General features: G+C 37.8%; 1 protein-coding gene across 1 annotated transcript in view; it reads right to left on the bottom strand.

Annotated features, from left to right (window-relative positions):
* MYO3A (myosin IIIA) overlaps positions 1–14,555 on the bottom strand; it is a gene marked incomplete at its 5' end in the record, with an annotated part of 153,542 nt that overhangs the window by 96,188 nt on the left and 42,799 nt on the right. The window contains 6 exons of the mRNA XM_006100272.3: positions 5,545–5,659; positions 5,747–5,845; positions 7,277–7,479; positions 11,810–11,893; positions 11,999–12,103; positions 13,327–13,443. Coding sequence (XP_006100334.1) covers positions 5,545–5,659; positions 5,747–5,845; positions 7,277–7,479; positions 11,810–11,893; positions 11,999–12,103; positions 13,327–13,443 — 723 coding nt within the window. The remainder of the gene's footprint in view (positions 1–5,544; positions 5,660–5,746; positions 5,846–7,276; positions 7,480–11,809; positions 11,894–11,998; positions 12,104–13,326; positions 13,444–14,555) is intronic.

The raw sequence follows: 14,555 nt of genomic DNA, 5'->3' as shown, positions 1-14,555 counted from the left end.
CTAAGTAGTAGAGTCTTCTCATTGGAAAATGCACGATCCCCTTTCTCTGATGTTGTTCTGGGAATGGAAGCTACACCCCAGCTGGATGGACTGAGTTTGGTACAGCATCCTTCTGGTGACATGTACTATGTTCTTTCTTAAAGCCTCAAGCCATACTTGTTGCTTAACTGAAATCCATTCAAGAGAGGAGTGAGAAAGGTGACAACATACAGATCTCAATGTAGGTGGGTGTCACCATGGGCCGTGACATTAGCTCAGGCTGGGGGATGTGGCACTACCCATTCCAGTCATGGGAAAGCCAAGATGCTGATGCTACTATTGAAAAAGAACAGAGAAGGCAGGATGGGGAGGAGCAGGCTGGGGCCATTAGTACAGGACCAGATGCTATCAGAGACCATATACCAGGCAAATAGGAGTGGGTGGGCTCTGTTATCAGCATTTGCAGCCGTTTAAAGGAATATTAATACTTCTATATGCTTAGGCTGATTTTTGCAGATACCTAAAGCAATAAAATGACATGAACAGTCTGCAAAGATTAGAATGAAATTAATAGCCCGCGATTTGAGTCATAGATAGCGAGAGTAGAAAGTGACTCAGAAATAAACCACTTCTCTGCCCTCCTTTTACTGATAAAGTTAGAGCAGAGAGGTTAGTTATTGGTCTAAAGATACACAGCCAGAGACAAGCAGTGCCAAGGACTTTAACTCACAGATATGACTCATTAGTATAGAATTACTTTTATTTTAAATAACTGGCTTTCTTGGTCCTGTCGTTCCATTCAAGTCATCAATGTTGGTTGAATTATAAAACTGTAGAATTATAACTTATTTTATGTGTTTGAATGAAGACAACTAGGCACCAAATGATTATTTTTAAATTATCAAATGATACATGCACCTCCCACGCTGACCAAAACAATTTTTATAAATGAAGTATTTCACAGAAATTCAACACTTTGTGTCATGCTTTAAAATACTTAAACATTTTTTTTCAAGAATATTATTTGATTTTAATTAAAGTCATAACTGGTAATCCAAAGAAAATGTACCAGATTGTGATTTTAGACTATCACAAAAAAAGATAAGCAAAATTAAAGGAGAAAAAAACCCAACACACATCCTCATCTTAGACATAAGACATATGACTCTCTACAAAGAAGCAAAAATTCCTGTCATCATGTGGCAAAAATTGCCTCGAAATGAGTTGACTCATAAAACTACTAATAATTTATTTTAAAACTATGGCAGGAAAATGACATAGGAAATCACATTGTTTGAAAAATTTTGGTGTTTTACATTTTGTTATTTTTTGAGACTATCCCATTTTGATTTTGCTGAACAAAAGAACGTACAAAGGACACAAACTGTGGGTGCTGTCAACACCAATCAGAGAAACATCAGGGTATAAAAACAGAGAAAGAGAGACTTTATATAGGAGAATGACCACAACTGTGCTACAGAAAACTGTGAAGGCAGCAAGCTGTGCTCAGAGGATGTGAGAATCAGGCCACTTCACTTGATATTGAAAGTTGTCTCTTCCCTAAATGGAATTGAAGCAGCTACAGACAAAGGACAAATCCAAGCAAGCCAGTGGGAAAGCAAAACAAACAAACAAACAACAAAAAACGGGAGTGGATTTCATTCTACTGCCTCCAAACTGTGTCAGTCTGCCCTGTGAAGGCAACCCCTGCTTTAGGTGGGAGACCACCACATCGCGGGAGAGTCATCTTGAACCAGACTACATCTTCACAAAATGTGAGCAGTGACTGTGCTTCAGCTTCAGAAACAGCTGTCATATTTCCCTTTATCATAAGCTGAATGTTCAGATGTTCAATAAACAGAGTATGTTGACATTTGGAATAAACAGTTTTAAGTAAATGAAATCTATTTGTCAGTGGATGCTAACTGCAAGACTGGTTTCATTTAATGCTACTAAACATTGCTCTACCAAGCAAGAGAAAGGAGTTGAACCAAATAGAAATGAAACATTGCCTCTAATGAGTGGGGCTTAGAAGTAAACAGACCAATTAAAAATGATTCATTGCTTCTAAGATAGCAACCTTTGGGGGAGGGAATTGGTAAGAAGGTCAGCTCTTCTGATGACAAAAAGCAGGGAAAAGAAGTACAGTGAGGCCCAGAGCCTGGTCAGAGCACGAGCTCCTTGCTTGGCGTACAGGATGCTTCAGTTTGGAGGGTGTGCTGAGTTCCAATCACCCTCTCCTGTTCCCTCCTCACCACGCAAACAAGAGTCAGACCACAGTCTAAAGGAGCATCTACCACTAGCAACATTCATCTTAAGACCAAGGACTGGAGAAAAGGTGAATGCTGTTGGGTGTTTTTTTTTTATTTATTTATTCACTTTACCCCTAAACTGGATCCTCCTAGTGCAGTGATGGCGAACCTATGACACGCGTGTCAGAGGTGACACGCGAACTCAGTTTTTTGGTTGATTTTTCTTTGTTAAATGGCATTTAAATATATAAAATAAATATAAAAAAATATAAGTCTTTGTTTTACTATGGTTGCAAATATCAAAAAATTTCTATATGTGGCACCAGAGTTAAGTTAGGGTTTTTCAAAATGCTGACATGCCGAGCTCAAAAGGCTCGCCAACACTGTCCTAGTGCTTACATCAATGGCCTCCTCCGCAGGTGTAAGGTGTGGGTGAGGACAGGGCTAGGTAGAGCCTCGTTGGCAGAAGGGGAGGAGCCAGATTTGAATTTGAATTTTGTCCAGGGGAAGTGAAGATGCACCTGGAAGTGGCCACACCCAGGAAAGGATTGGTGTCCACACAAAGTTAGGATTAAACCAATTAGTGTAACATGCCAGGCTGTGGAGCAGCAAATGTTCTATTTTTACTCCTCATGCAGCTAACCTACGGTTAATGTCATGCTGAAACACTTAGGGGAGGACAAGGTCTTGGTTCTTTGAACCAGAATGAGAGCAAAAGACCCAGATAGTCATTGACGATGCTTGGGACATCAGAATAGAATATAAGAATTAGACTATGTCTGGAACAGTTTGGCGTGTGTGGAATCTTCTGGAGTGTCTCCCATAACTGCCTGAAATCTCTGGGCGGTGATCACATGTCACCTGGAATTTGGCTGAAACTCATGCCTTTTGAGTCAATGACTTCCTCTCCCAGAGCTGAACCAATTACAACCACATTTAATTCATCTATTTCATTAGGAAATGTATTAGGGTTATCTCTGATTCCCAATGATACAGTTCAGACCTCCTTCCCAAAAGGTAGTTAGGTAAGGTTAATAGCAGTTTTCATCCTAACATAATGTCCACCACCTCATGGCATATGCACACCACTCTACTCTTTACATGAGAGATCCACAATGAGTTCTACAAGCTTAGTCATCTCCCAACTGTCCAACTCCTAGTCAGTCCCCATCATTTTCCTCCCAACTCTCCAGCAAAGGCTACTACTGGTCGAGCAAATTCTTCTGTCCTCATGCATCTACCCAGTCATCCTATCAACACTTTTGCTGATTCTTTTCCTCCTCCTCCTCCTCCTCCTCCTCCTTCTTTTTTGGTAAATATGGAGTAGGGGAATGAGATTCACATACTGGCCACTTTAAAAACCAGGCTTCTCTTTGCTAGGAAATTTTTTTTTACAGTAACATATTACAGCTAAGAGCAGAGTGTGCAAGATTCCCCACAACATTCAGAAATCTATGAAACAATGGATTCTTTGTTCCACTTGACAGCCTAAAAGCTATTTAATGCAGCAATAGAGAAAAAGGTCCAGTCATCTTCATTCTGTCTAGAGAGCACAGAACCAATGAGTTTCCTGATTTGAGTTGCAGTTAACTAGTTATAGAGTGACAGACTGAGTCATAAGCTGAAAGTTCAAGATAGGGTCCATGAATCTACACAGAGAATGCATCATTCAGGGATTAGACTGGTCAAGTTGGAGCCTTTACTTCTAAACCAGAAAAGTTACCTTACTTTTCAGCTCAAGACTTCCTGTGAGTAGATTATTTGACTAAGGATGTATTCAACCTCGGCTTGTCATTGAGTCTACAATATTGATTCCCACTTGTCCATATAATAATTCACAGTGTGCTGGCAAAAACTGAGAACTCTTGGAGAAGTCATGGCAATAATTCCTCTCTGGTCTCAAGAGGAGTTATTTCTCTTTAGGTCCCTTCAACTTCTCATTCCCGTCTCTACACAACCAATTAATTCATCTAGAAATAGTAGCAGTGTTTATTTACAACTCTAAGAGGGACTCTAAGTTGTGGGGCTATAAAGCAGCCAGGCAGGGAGTCTCCCCATCAAATCTGAATTCCTCTTGGCTATGGAGGAAGACCACACTAGAAAAATTAACTCTAATAGGTGAAATCTTTCCTGATGGACAAAGATTATCCTGACTTACCTAAACACCTCCTTGTATGCAGGGCCCTCATTTCTAGTCAAGAAGATATACAAATGATCAATCAGTATAAGAAAAGAAGTTCAGTATCATAAGCCATTAGGGAAATGCAAATGCAAGCCATTAGGGAAATGCAAATCCAAGCCACTCCATACCCACCAGGATGGCTATGATAAAAAAGACATACTAAATGTTGGGAGGAGATGGAGAAATTAGAACCTTCATACACTGCTGGTTGAAATGTAAGACTGCACAGCTGCTTTGGAAAAGTCTGGCAGTTCCTCAAAAGATTAAATATAGTGTTACTTTATGACCCGGTAGTCCCACTCATAGTTATATACCAAAGAGAAATAAATTAAAAACTTATGTCCACATAAAATATGTACACCAATGTTCACAGTACTATTCACAATGGCCCCCAAAGAGAAGCAACCTGAACTGATGAATGGATAAATAACACAAGGTATAGCCATAAAATGAAATATTATTCAACAATAAAAAGAAATAAAATAATCATACATGCTACAAAATGAATGAAGCTTGAAAGTGTTACAGCAAATGAGAGAAACCAGTCCCAAAGGATGACATATGGCATCACTCTATTTATGTGAAATGTCCAGAAGAAAGAGATCGATAGTGATGGAAGGCAGAGGTTGGATGGGAATGCAGAGGGATTGTTCGTAGCATGCATTTTTTGGGGTGGAAATTTTAAAATGTGAAAATATTCTAAAAATGATGGTGGTGATGGATGCAGACACATTAAAATGTACTTTAGTATGGCTGACTTGTATGGCATATGAATTATGCTAATAAAGTTGTTCTAAAAAGACTACACTAAAAAGAGCATGTAATATAATCACATTTATGCATTTATATAAAATTTAATATATGCAGGAGATGCCAATATAAGTAAAATAAAAGATTAAGAATAAAACCAAACTCAATTATATCTTAAGGCCATTGTTTCCTTATCCATAAAGTAAATATCATAATTCTAGTCATTTCATAAGGTTATTTGAGAAACTAAAAGGATGACCCATGTAAAACCACTTAGCACGCTGCTTGCCATCCATTAATCACTCCATAAATGCTAACTCCTGCAATTAGTGATGATAAAAAGATATTTCCTAATGGGGTTCAAATGTCGTTCATACTCACCTCCATTGTAAAACCTATGACTTTGAAACATTGCTCAATTAATTCATATTGAGATTTATAGAAACTATTATTCATCATGTCCTGTACTGTTCTGAGGTGGTCATTTTGTAGGTATCTGAAAATATATGAAAGGATGGGTAAAATCTAATATTAATTGGAAAGGGAAAGTGTTATTTATGAAACATACAAGCTGCTGAATTACCTGGGAGGCTTGTTTTCAGGCAATTTGTAATGGGCTAGTTTCTTCTTTTCAGCTAAACCAGCATAGATGTAGTAAAAAACATGGAAGTTTTTTTCTCCACTGAAAAAAATAAGACATTTTCAATAAGGTGGTTAGTAAGAATAGTTCTTTAGGGCAGCTAGAAAAAACTTAATTCATAGCATGCTTCATATATAATCCTAATTGTGCAATTTCCTAGCATTTATCCTATGATATTTTAGTAAGCATTCACGACAAAAATTAATTTTATGGTTACAAACCCAGGGCATCATTGCAAAGCTCCAGAGTTTACTGGATGTGAATGATGCTTCACAGAACCCACTGTGACTGGTGCCCTCTGACATTGTGCAACATGGTGGCACCATCTAAATCTCAAAACTTTGCCTCTTAGGTAGACTTTACCCAAATGCTTGAAGGAGAGAGTCTTACACAGTTATGAGAGCAGTACAAATTGTTACAAGAACCAGTTAAATCTTCACATCTGCATAAGACCCTGAGGTGCCTCTGGGTTTAGATAGCAAAGGACACCCATGCATGTCCATTAAGTTCTGGGAAAATGCACACATCAATAATAGTAGCTGCTATTTACTGAACATCTTCATGTTCATGTCTGTGCTAGATGTTATTGTAATCTTCACACAACTATCAACATTACTACTGCTAATAATGGCTTACACTGATGGGTTCTTACTATGTCTTATTAACTGTGCAAATACCTGACAGGCATTATCTTAATGGACAGGTAAGACCAATGCTATTTCCATTTTGAAGATGAAAAACTGAAGTGCAGAGAGGTTAAATATTTCAAATCATACACACAGTAAGTTCCAGAACCAAGATCCTAGAAGATTCTTTAAAATTTAAATATCTTATCCAGAGAGGACCAACATGCCATAGAGCCACAATTAAAAACCATATTTGTCTAATATTCTTTCCTTCCATATTTTTAATTGAGGAACGAAGGTTAATTTTCCACACTGAGGACTGAGCTCAGGAGCTGGAGTCCAGGCAACTTATATTCACAGTTTACTCACCTTTGAAGGCATTTATATTAAATAATAATGTGCTAATACATAATAAGAGCTTGTGTTCCCATGAAGTTAACATATGACAATTTATTACAATCTAGATATGTTTAGCATAAAACCAACAAAAAATGGAAGACTCTAACTTGCCACACTTTAAAAATCTATATAACGGACAGAGTGGACATCTGATGTGACTACAGTTTCCTCTTAAACATAACAAACAAATGTTTTAGAATCATTAGGCCAGAACAGAAATTTTGTTACTCAGCTACAAACTGCCAAAAGGAAGACACATGCCACTTATAACTTGTATAGCATTGAGGGCACAGTTTTAGGTCACAGACATACATTCGTCACTAATGAAACATATGTTGCTTATGACATGCCTGCCACCTACAACACGTGTGCTGCTTGGGGCACATGTGTCGCTTGTGACTGGTGTGTCTTTTATGACACGTATCTTTGCCTGTTTCCCAGAACTTACAGGGCTTGGTGGATAACTCGGGATTTCTCCAGAAGGTACTCATAAATCTGTGCTCCCACCACAGCTCCAGAAGAGGTGAATTTCATTTCTAAATATTTTCCAAATCGGCTAGAATTGTCATTGATAATGGTGCAGGCATTGCCAAAGGCTTCCACCAAATTGTTCACTTGTAAAATCTTCTCTTGAAGGGTTATGTTATTAGCCTATGGAAAATGTCAAGATATATTTTAAATGTATAAAATTAATTTTATATATAATTTTCTTCTTTGATAAGCACTTTTTTGCAGATATAAATGTATCTGAGCATATTCTTAGTGTACTGCCAGACATTATGGTCTGCCTATTTCTCCCCTCCCATATGTGTATTCACCCACTTGCTTCCTTAGAGGGGCTAAGAGACCGTCTGTATTTTTTTCTATTCAAACATAGTTCCACTCTGTACCTAACTTACCAACATAATTTATGCATTCTGAAGTATACTTCTTATTTAGTTATTCTCCTCTACCTGCCCAAGCCCCCATCCAAATGTTCCCCAAAGCCTGAAACATTATCTTGCTTCCATGGAAGCTGCTAAATCTGTAACTAAGGGAATTAAGATAATTTGTAAATTTGAAAGTAGAGGAAAGGGAGCAATTGTGAACACTGAGGACATCTTAGAAGTGTAGATGCAGGGAGTAGAAGCCAGTGGAGGCCCACCTGCCTGTCCCTGTATTTGTCCCTACCCCACCTCACCTTCTTCTCTCCTCAAACTTTTTTGTTCTTTATCACTTTGCTTGAAATATCATCAAGTAGAAATTTATTTGGATTAAAAGCCAACCTCTGTTAGAAAAGCATCCTCTACTCTGTGTTTCAGTCATTCATATCTTGGTAGAAATTTGGATCAAGTAGATTGTGTGCAGTGTGATACCTTGCTGAGCTTGGCGGTGTTAAAGGTATGGAAATTTTATATGTTAGGAGCAGTAGGTATTTCTGGAACATAGCCTACAGGGGAATGTAGGAGGGTTGGAGGGGACATTCACAGTGAGATTTTAAGAGCATATTAGGACTTTGGGTATTTTCTAAAAGAGGCAATAAATGTTGAGAGAAGAGAGTAACAAGAATTGAAACAAATGTGGCTCAATTGAAACAAACAGGGCTGGCCTTGCATCCATGGAAAAGGTGAGGAAACACCTTCATCCACTTCTAATAAATATCAGTGCTCTGGTAAGTAAGGTTTTGCATATTACAAATAAATATTCAATCCACCAAATACCCCATATTTGTATGTGATCAAGCTTTATCAAGGAAATAAGTAAAAGACATGATCAAGTCTGATAAGGTTAGGGTTCTGAGGTGTGTGTGTGTGTGTGTGTGTGTGTGTGTGTGTGTGAGACCATCCCCAATTAATATTAAATAATATGTTCAGATCTGGAACAAGATAAAGAGATTAGATGAACAAGTTTGCTTCCAGCTACAAAACAACATTCCATTATTGATAAGGACCTTTATCCACCCCACAAATGAAGAATGGGGCCCTGGCCAGTTTGGCTCAGGGGAGAGAGGGTAGGCATACAGACTAAAGGGTCCCAGGGTTGATTCTGGTCAAGGGCACATACCTCGGTTGCAGGCTCCTCCCCAGCCGAGGCCCTGGTCGGGGGTTATGCAGGAGGCAACCAATCGATGTGTTTTTCTCACATCGATGTTTCTCTCTGTCTTTCCCTCTCTCTTCCACTCTCCCTAAAAATCAATGGAAAAATATTCTCAGGTGAGGATTAACAAGAAAGAACAGGAAAGGCCCTTTTATTACAAATACTTGAATAGATTAATTCAGCTGTTCAATGCTTCTATGCCAGGATAATATGCCGTGTTTCACCACCCTTCTCCCTCAAAAATTACATCTAATTTCACTGTACTTAAAACCTTTTAGAATGATACTTATCCTAGTTGTAAAGAGAGGGGAAGTGATGGGCTAGGGCCGTGGTTGGCAAACTGCAGCTCGCGAGCCACATGCGGCTCTTTGGCCCCTTGAGTGTGGCTCTTCCACAAAATACCAACTTTTGCGCATGGGCCATGAAGTTTCAATCGCACTGTACATGCGCGCCCGCACATGGTATTTTGTGGAAGAGCCACACTCAAGGGGCCAAAGAGCCGCATGTGGCTCACGAGCCGCAGTTTGCCGACCACGGGGCTAGAGGATAGGGAAGGGGTTGAGATGACAGCCCTGACACAGCACTATCTGCCTGGTCTCTTCTGGCTCTTCCAGCCTTTCAGGGTTACAAGTCTGGTTAGTAGAGGTAATAGCAATCCATTGGGCAAAGTATATTTCTGTTCCATACCAATATACATGATTGAAAATATTAAAACAAGTTAATTGATTTTTTTTAATCCTCACCTAAGGATATGTTTTCCATTGCTTTTCAGAGAGAGTGGAATTGAGGGAAGAGGAAGGAGTAAGGGAGAGAGAGAGAGAGAGAGAGAGAGAGAGAGAGAGAGAGAGAGAGAGGCATCGAGGTGAGAGATACACATCGACTTGGGGTGGGGAGTGAACTCAAAACTGAGGTACATGCTCTTGACTGAGAATTGAACCTGTGACCTTTTGGTACATGGGCTGATGCTCTAACCACTTAAGAACACCAGCCAGGGCTGATTTTTAATAGGAACATGGAATTTTTTCAACTCATTATGTTGAAAAGGAACTACACTCAATTAAGCAGTTGTTTTGACACTATGAGGTCTCACCAGAAGTTAGGTCTGGTCTTATATACTAGTACACAGTACTTTGTAACACAAAATTCTATAATCACAGTGATCACAAAATTTTTAATGACTCTAATTTTAACTATGTAGATCATAATAAAATTTTCATAGTGATAGGTTGTGCACAATGATTTTTAAACTATTAAGACTAATAAGAACACATAATTCTTGGCCTATCTCATTTCAAGGGCTGTACCTAAACAAATCAAACCAAGTCTCTATCATCAACTTCCCTTTTTAACAATTAAGATAATTTACATAAAGTAACATTCACCCTTTATGGTGTAAAGTTCTGAAATTTTTTTTACATATTTAATCATATAACCCCCATTAAAATCCACACATAAAACAATTCCATCACCCTCCCCCCCAAATTGCATCATTACCCTTTGTAGTCAATACCTCTCACCATCCCTGGCCTGTGATAATCACTGATCTGTTTCTGTCCCTATAATTTTAAATATGCAAGAATGGCATATAAATTGAGTCATTCAATATGTACTCTTCTGAACCCGGCTTCTTAGAATTAGCATAATGCACTTGAAATTTATCCAAATCTCATCTAATAAGATTCATACATTGCTTGTAACAGTGTTTTTTATTTTTGCTTTTTTCATTGATTTTAGAGAGAGGAAGGGGAGAGAGAGAGAGAGAGAGAGAGAGAGAGAGAGAGAGGCTTGTTCCATTTATTTATAAGTTCATTGGCTGATTCTTGTATGTGCCCTAACCAGGAATCGAACCTGCAACCTTCGAATATAGGGACAATGCTCTAACCAACTGAGTTTCCTGGCTGGCCAGGTATGTAACAGTATTCTTTCATTTGTTTTTTTAATTATTTGATTTCTTATTATTGAGTCTTAAGAGTTTTTAAACATATATCTTAAGGATACAGTCTTAGATATGTGACATGCAAATAGTTTCTTTGAGCCTGTAGCTTGTGGTTTCACTTTCATAACAATGTCATTCAGAGAACAGAAATTCTTAATTTTGGCAAAATCCAATTTTTTCCTTTATGGGCTATGCTTTTATTATATCTAACAACCATTGCAGCTTCACAGTAAGTCTCAAAATCAGGTAATATTAACCCCCAATTTTGTTCTTTTTGGAAATTATTTGCTTACTATAGATCATCTGCCTTTCCATATAAATTTTTGTTTCAGCTTGTCAATCTCTACCAAAAAAAATCCCATTGGGAATTTTATTAGAATTGATTTGAATATACAGATCAATTTGTGGAAAACTGACATGTCAATAACATGGAGACTTTTTATCCATGAACATGGTAAATCTCTCCACTTATTTAGGTCTTTTTTATTTCTTTTACCAACTTTTTCTACTTTTCAAAATACAACTCTTGCATATGTTTTATAGGGGTTAGACTGCAATAGTTCATGCGTTTTGGTGCAACTGCAAATTTAAAATGTCAATTTCTAATTGATAATTGCTGGTATGTATGTATGATATATAAATACAATTGGTTTTTGTAATATTGACTCCTCTTTAACGTGCTAGTAAGAAAAGGAGAGAAAGTAAATAAAGTATTCAGTGAGTGTATTGGGGCTAGAAAGAAAATCGCATTTATAAAGCTTTGCAACTAAGAGGGAGATAAGTTAGAATATCTTCAAAACAGAGCATATGCTTTTTAGTATATTGTTTGTTATATTTTAAATTCACAAAGGATAACAATTGTGTTTTATAATTTTATTATTAAACTATTGAATATTAATCTAATCAGTTATATTACACTCTGATATGTAACAAATATTTCTATTAGGACAGATAAAAAATCAACTGTACCTTTCCAAGCACTGTCAGCTGCTGAACTAAAAGATGAGCACTTTCCGTCTTTCCAGCACCACTTTCCCCAGAAATAACAATGCACTGTACAGTGAGACAAGGAAACTGTAAGAAGACTTTATCCTCACATCATTCAACTGACACAGAAGAAGCTAACAGGGGAGTTTCTAAGAATGTGAGACTCCTTACCTGATCTGAATTATATGTTACCATTGACTGGTAGCCTAAGTCAGCCACTGCAAAAATGTGAGGAGGGTTGGCAGTTCTCTTTGCTCCAATATAGAGTTTGGAATGCTAAGGATTTAAAAAATCACATTTTATAAAGCTTTTTTTTTGTTGTTTGTTTCATCCCTAGATTATTTACAGGCACAGCTCCAATTTTTAAAGCACAACATAAGCAAAAATAGAGTTTCATACCACCAAAACATTATACACATTTTACACACACACTTAGATATATGCAGAATTCATGCAAAATTATGTAGAATAAAAAGGTCTGACACTAAATAGCCCAGAAATATGATAGCACAGTATGCTATAACATCACTCTGGCAGTAGTATTTGAAAGAAGACTCTTGGTAGTGCATACCACTCCAAAACAGAAGTTAAGGTTTAAAAATATTATTATTTCTTTAAGTAAAAAGACAATTTACAAATAAGACAATAGGGATCATTTTGTTGACTAATCCTTGGATATAATAATGTCTGAAATATGCTCACCACTTTTTTTTTCTTTCACATCATTTTACATACATTCTCTCACTTGATTTGTCCAAGATCATATAGTTAATTGATAGCAGAATTTGCACTAAAGCCCAAATTACCTGAAACTCAGGTCAAGGTTCACATATTTACCATTCTTCTTGTAAATTTTAAAGTCATAGGGGATGACAGAATTATGTATTTTTCACATATAAAAAATAACTCTTAGGCACAGTATTAATTTTTTGGAGTACACAAATAGAAGAGAATGGGTCCGATTAAAAATGGCCTCATTTAATTCTAGAATACTATTCTATATTTAAACCATTAGGGGTTGAAAAAATGGATAATTATACATTCATAGTCATACAACTCACATGGTCTGATATTAAAAACGAATCAATATGTCTAAAGAATTTGTAAACTCACAATTACAAGTGTTATAGCCATTAAGTATATTACCTATATAAATAATGTAATTATATCTTTAATTCTCCGATGCTTGGATCAGAGGTAGATATTGAGCAGACACTTTTTTAGATACCTGTGTATTGTTATGATACACAGTATAGACTAGTTATCAATAACTGTAAGTAACATTCTGCCACATACTTTTGGGGAAAGAAAGACCACATATAGCATCCAGATTAATAATTCATCTTCTATTTTTTCCTATCTCTATGTTGTACAATAATTATTTAACTGTTTATTCAAGTTAATGAATAAAATATTCCTTGGAATAATTTAAATGAATTTCAATAGCTGAACAGTATAATTATTAGTACAAATAAGAGAATGCAAGGCACACAACATACCTCTTTGGAATAAAGACCCAGACTCTGGAAAGGGTTAAGAGCAAGGAGTATGTCTCCCACATAGATATAAATCTGATCTCTGGAATAACACTTCTCAAGTTGCTCAGAGACTGTATGCTATAATAAAATAAAAGTAATTTATTTTTCTTAAAAATCATTTATGGTCAATTACAATATAACAAACAAACAATAATAAATAAAACATTTGGAATCTGGGCCAAGGCTCTAGAAAGAAAGAGACAGATTGACAGTAATACGTGTAACATTTGGTCAGCAACTACCCTTTCACTGGACAGGCATTTTCTTTGATTCTGAGAGCCATAGAGGGATGTCATTGTTACCTGTGTTTTCCAAAGGGAAAATTTGATATTGCAGAGATATTATATAGACTAGTGGCCTGGTGCATGGATTCATGCACTGGTGGGGGTGTGTGGCCTGCGGGGATCTGCCACTGTGGGAGCACACTGACCATCAGGGGGCAGCTCATGCATTGAGCGTCTGCCCCCTGGTGGTCAGTGCATGTCATAGGGCTTTTATATATATAGATCAGTGGTTCTCAACCTTGGCTGCACATTAGAATCACCTGGGAATCTTTTTAAAATCCCGATTTCTGGGCCTCATCCTCCGGAAATTCTGTTTCTTTGTTATGGGGTGGGGCCACAACATTAGTAACAAAGAGCAGAATTTCCGGAGGATGAGGCCCAGAAATCGGGAATTTAAAAACGTTGCCCAGGTGATGCTAAAGTGCAGCAAGGTGAATTCCACCAGCACCCTACTTCACCTGGACAAGTTAGTCCTTTCCCCCGACTGTAAAACAAAGGGTGCAGAGTGCTTTAAGGGTGCTGATGGCACAGGAGTGAGTCAAGGCCTCTCAGGAGGATTGGGGTCCCTACCAAGGCATCACCTCGCTTTCTGAGGCCACAGCAATGAGGAGCTCAGGGAGCGTTCAATTTCTTCCACCCTTCTCGACATTCGTCTTATCCTCTAGTTATTTCCCTTTCGTCTCTCCTTCTGCTCATAATATCAAAGTGGCGGGAAGAAATCATCTCTTGAGTGAGGGTGGAGAGAAAGCAGAGATGCAATGTTGAGGCTTCTTGAAAGACGCCGAAAGGGAAGGCGAAGGAGCCGTTCAGCCACAAGACAGGGCACCTGCTTGAGGAGGTAAAGCTGGACAACATGTCCAATCGCCAAGGAAGAAAAAAAAATTTCATGGGGTACCGTGGCCCTCG

Source organism: Myotis lucifugus, unplaced genomic scaffold (genome assembly GCF_000147115.1).
Source record: "Myotis lucifugus unplaced genomic scaffold, Myoluc2.0 scaffold_306, whole genome shotgun sequence".
NCBI lineage: Eukaryota > Metazoa > Chordata > Mammalia > Chiroptera > Vespertilionidae > Myotis > Myotis lucifugus.
Note: the sequence above shows the minus strand (reverse complement) of the source record. Positions and strands in the feature narration are given on the sequence as shown.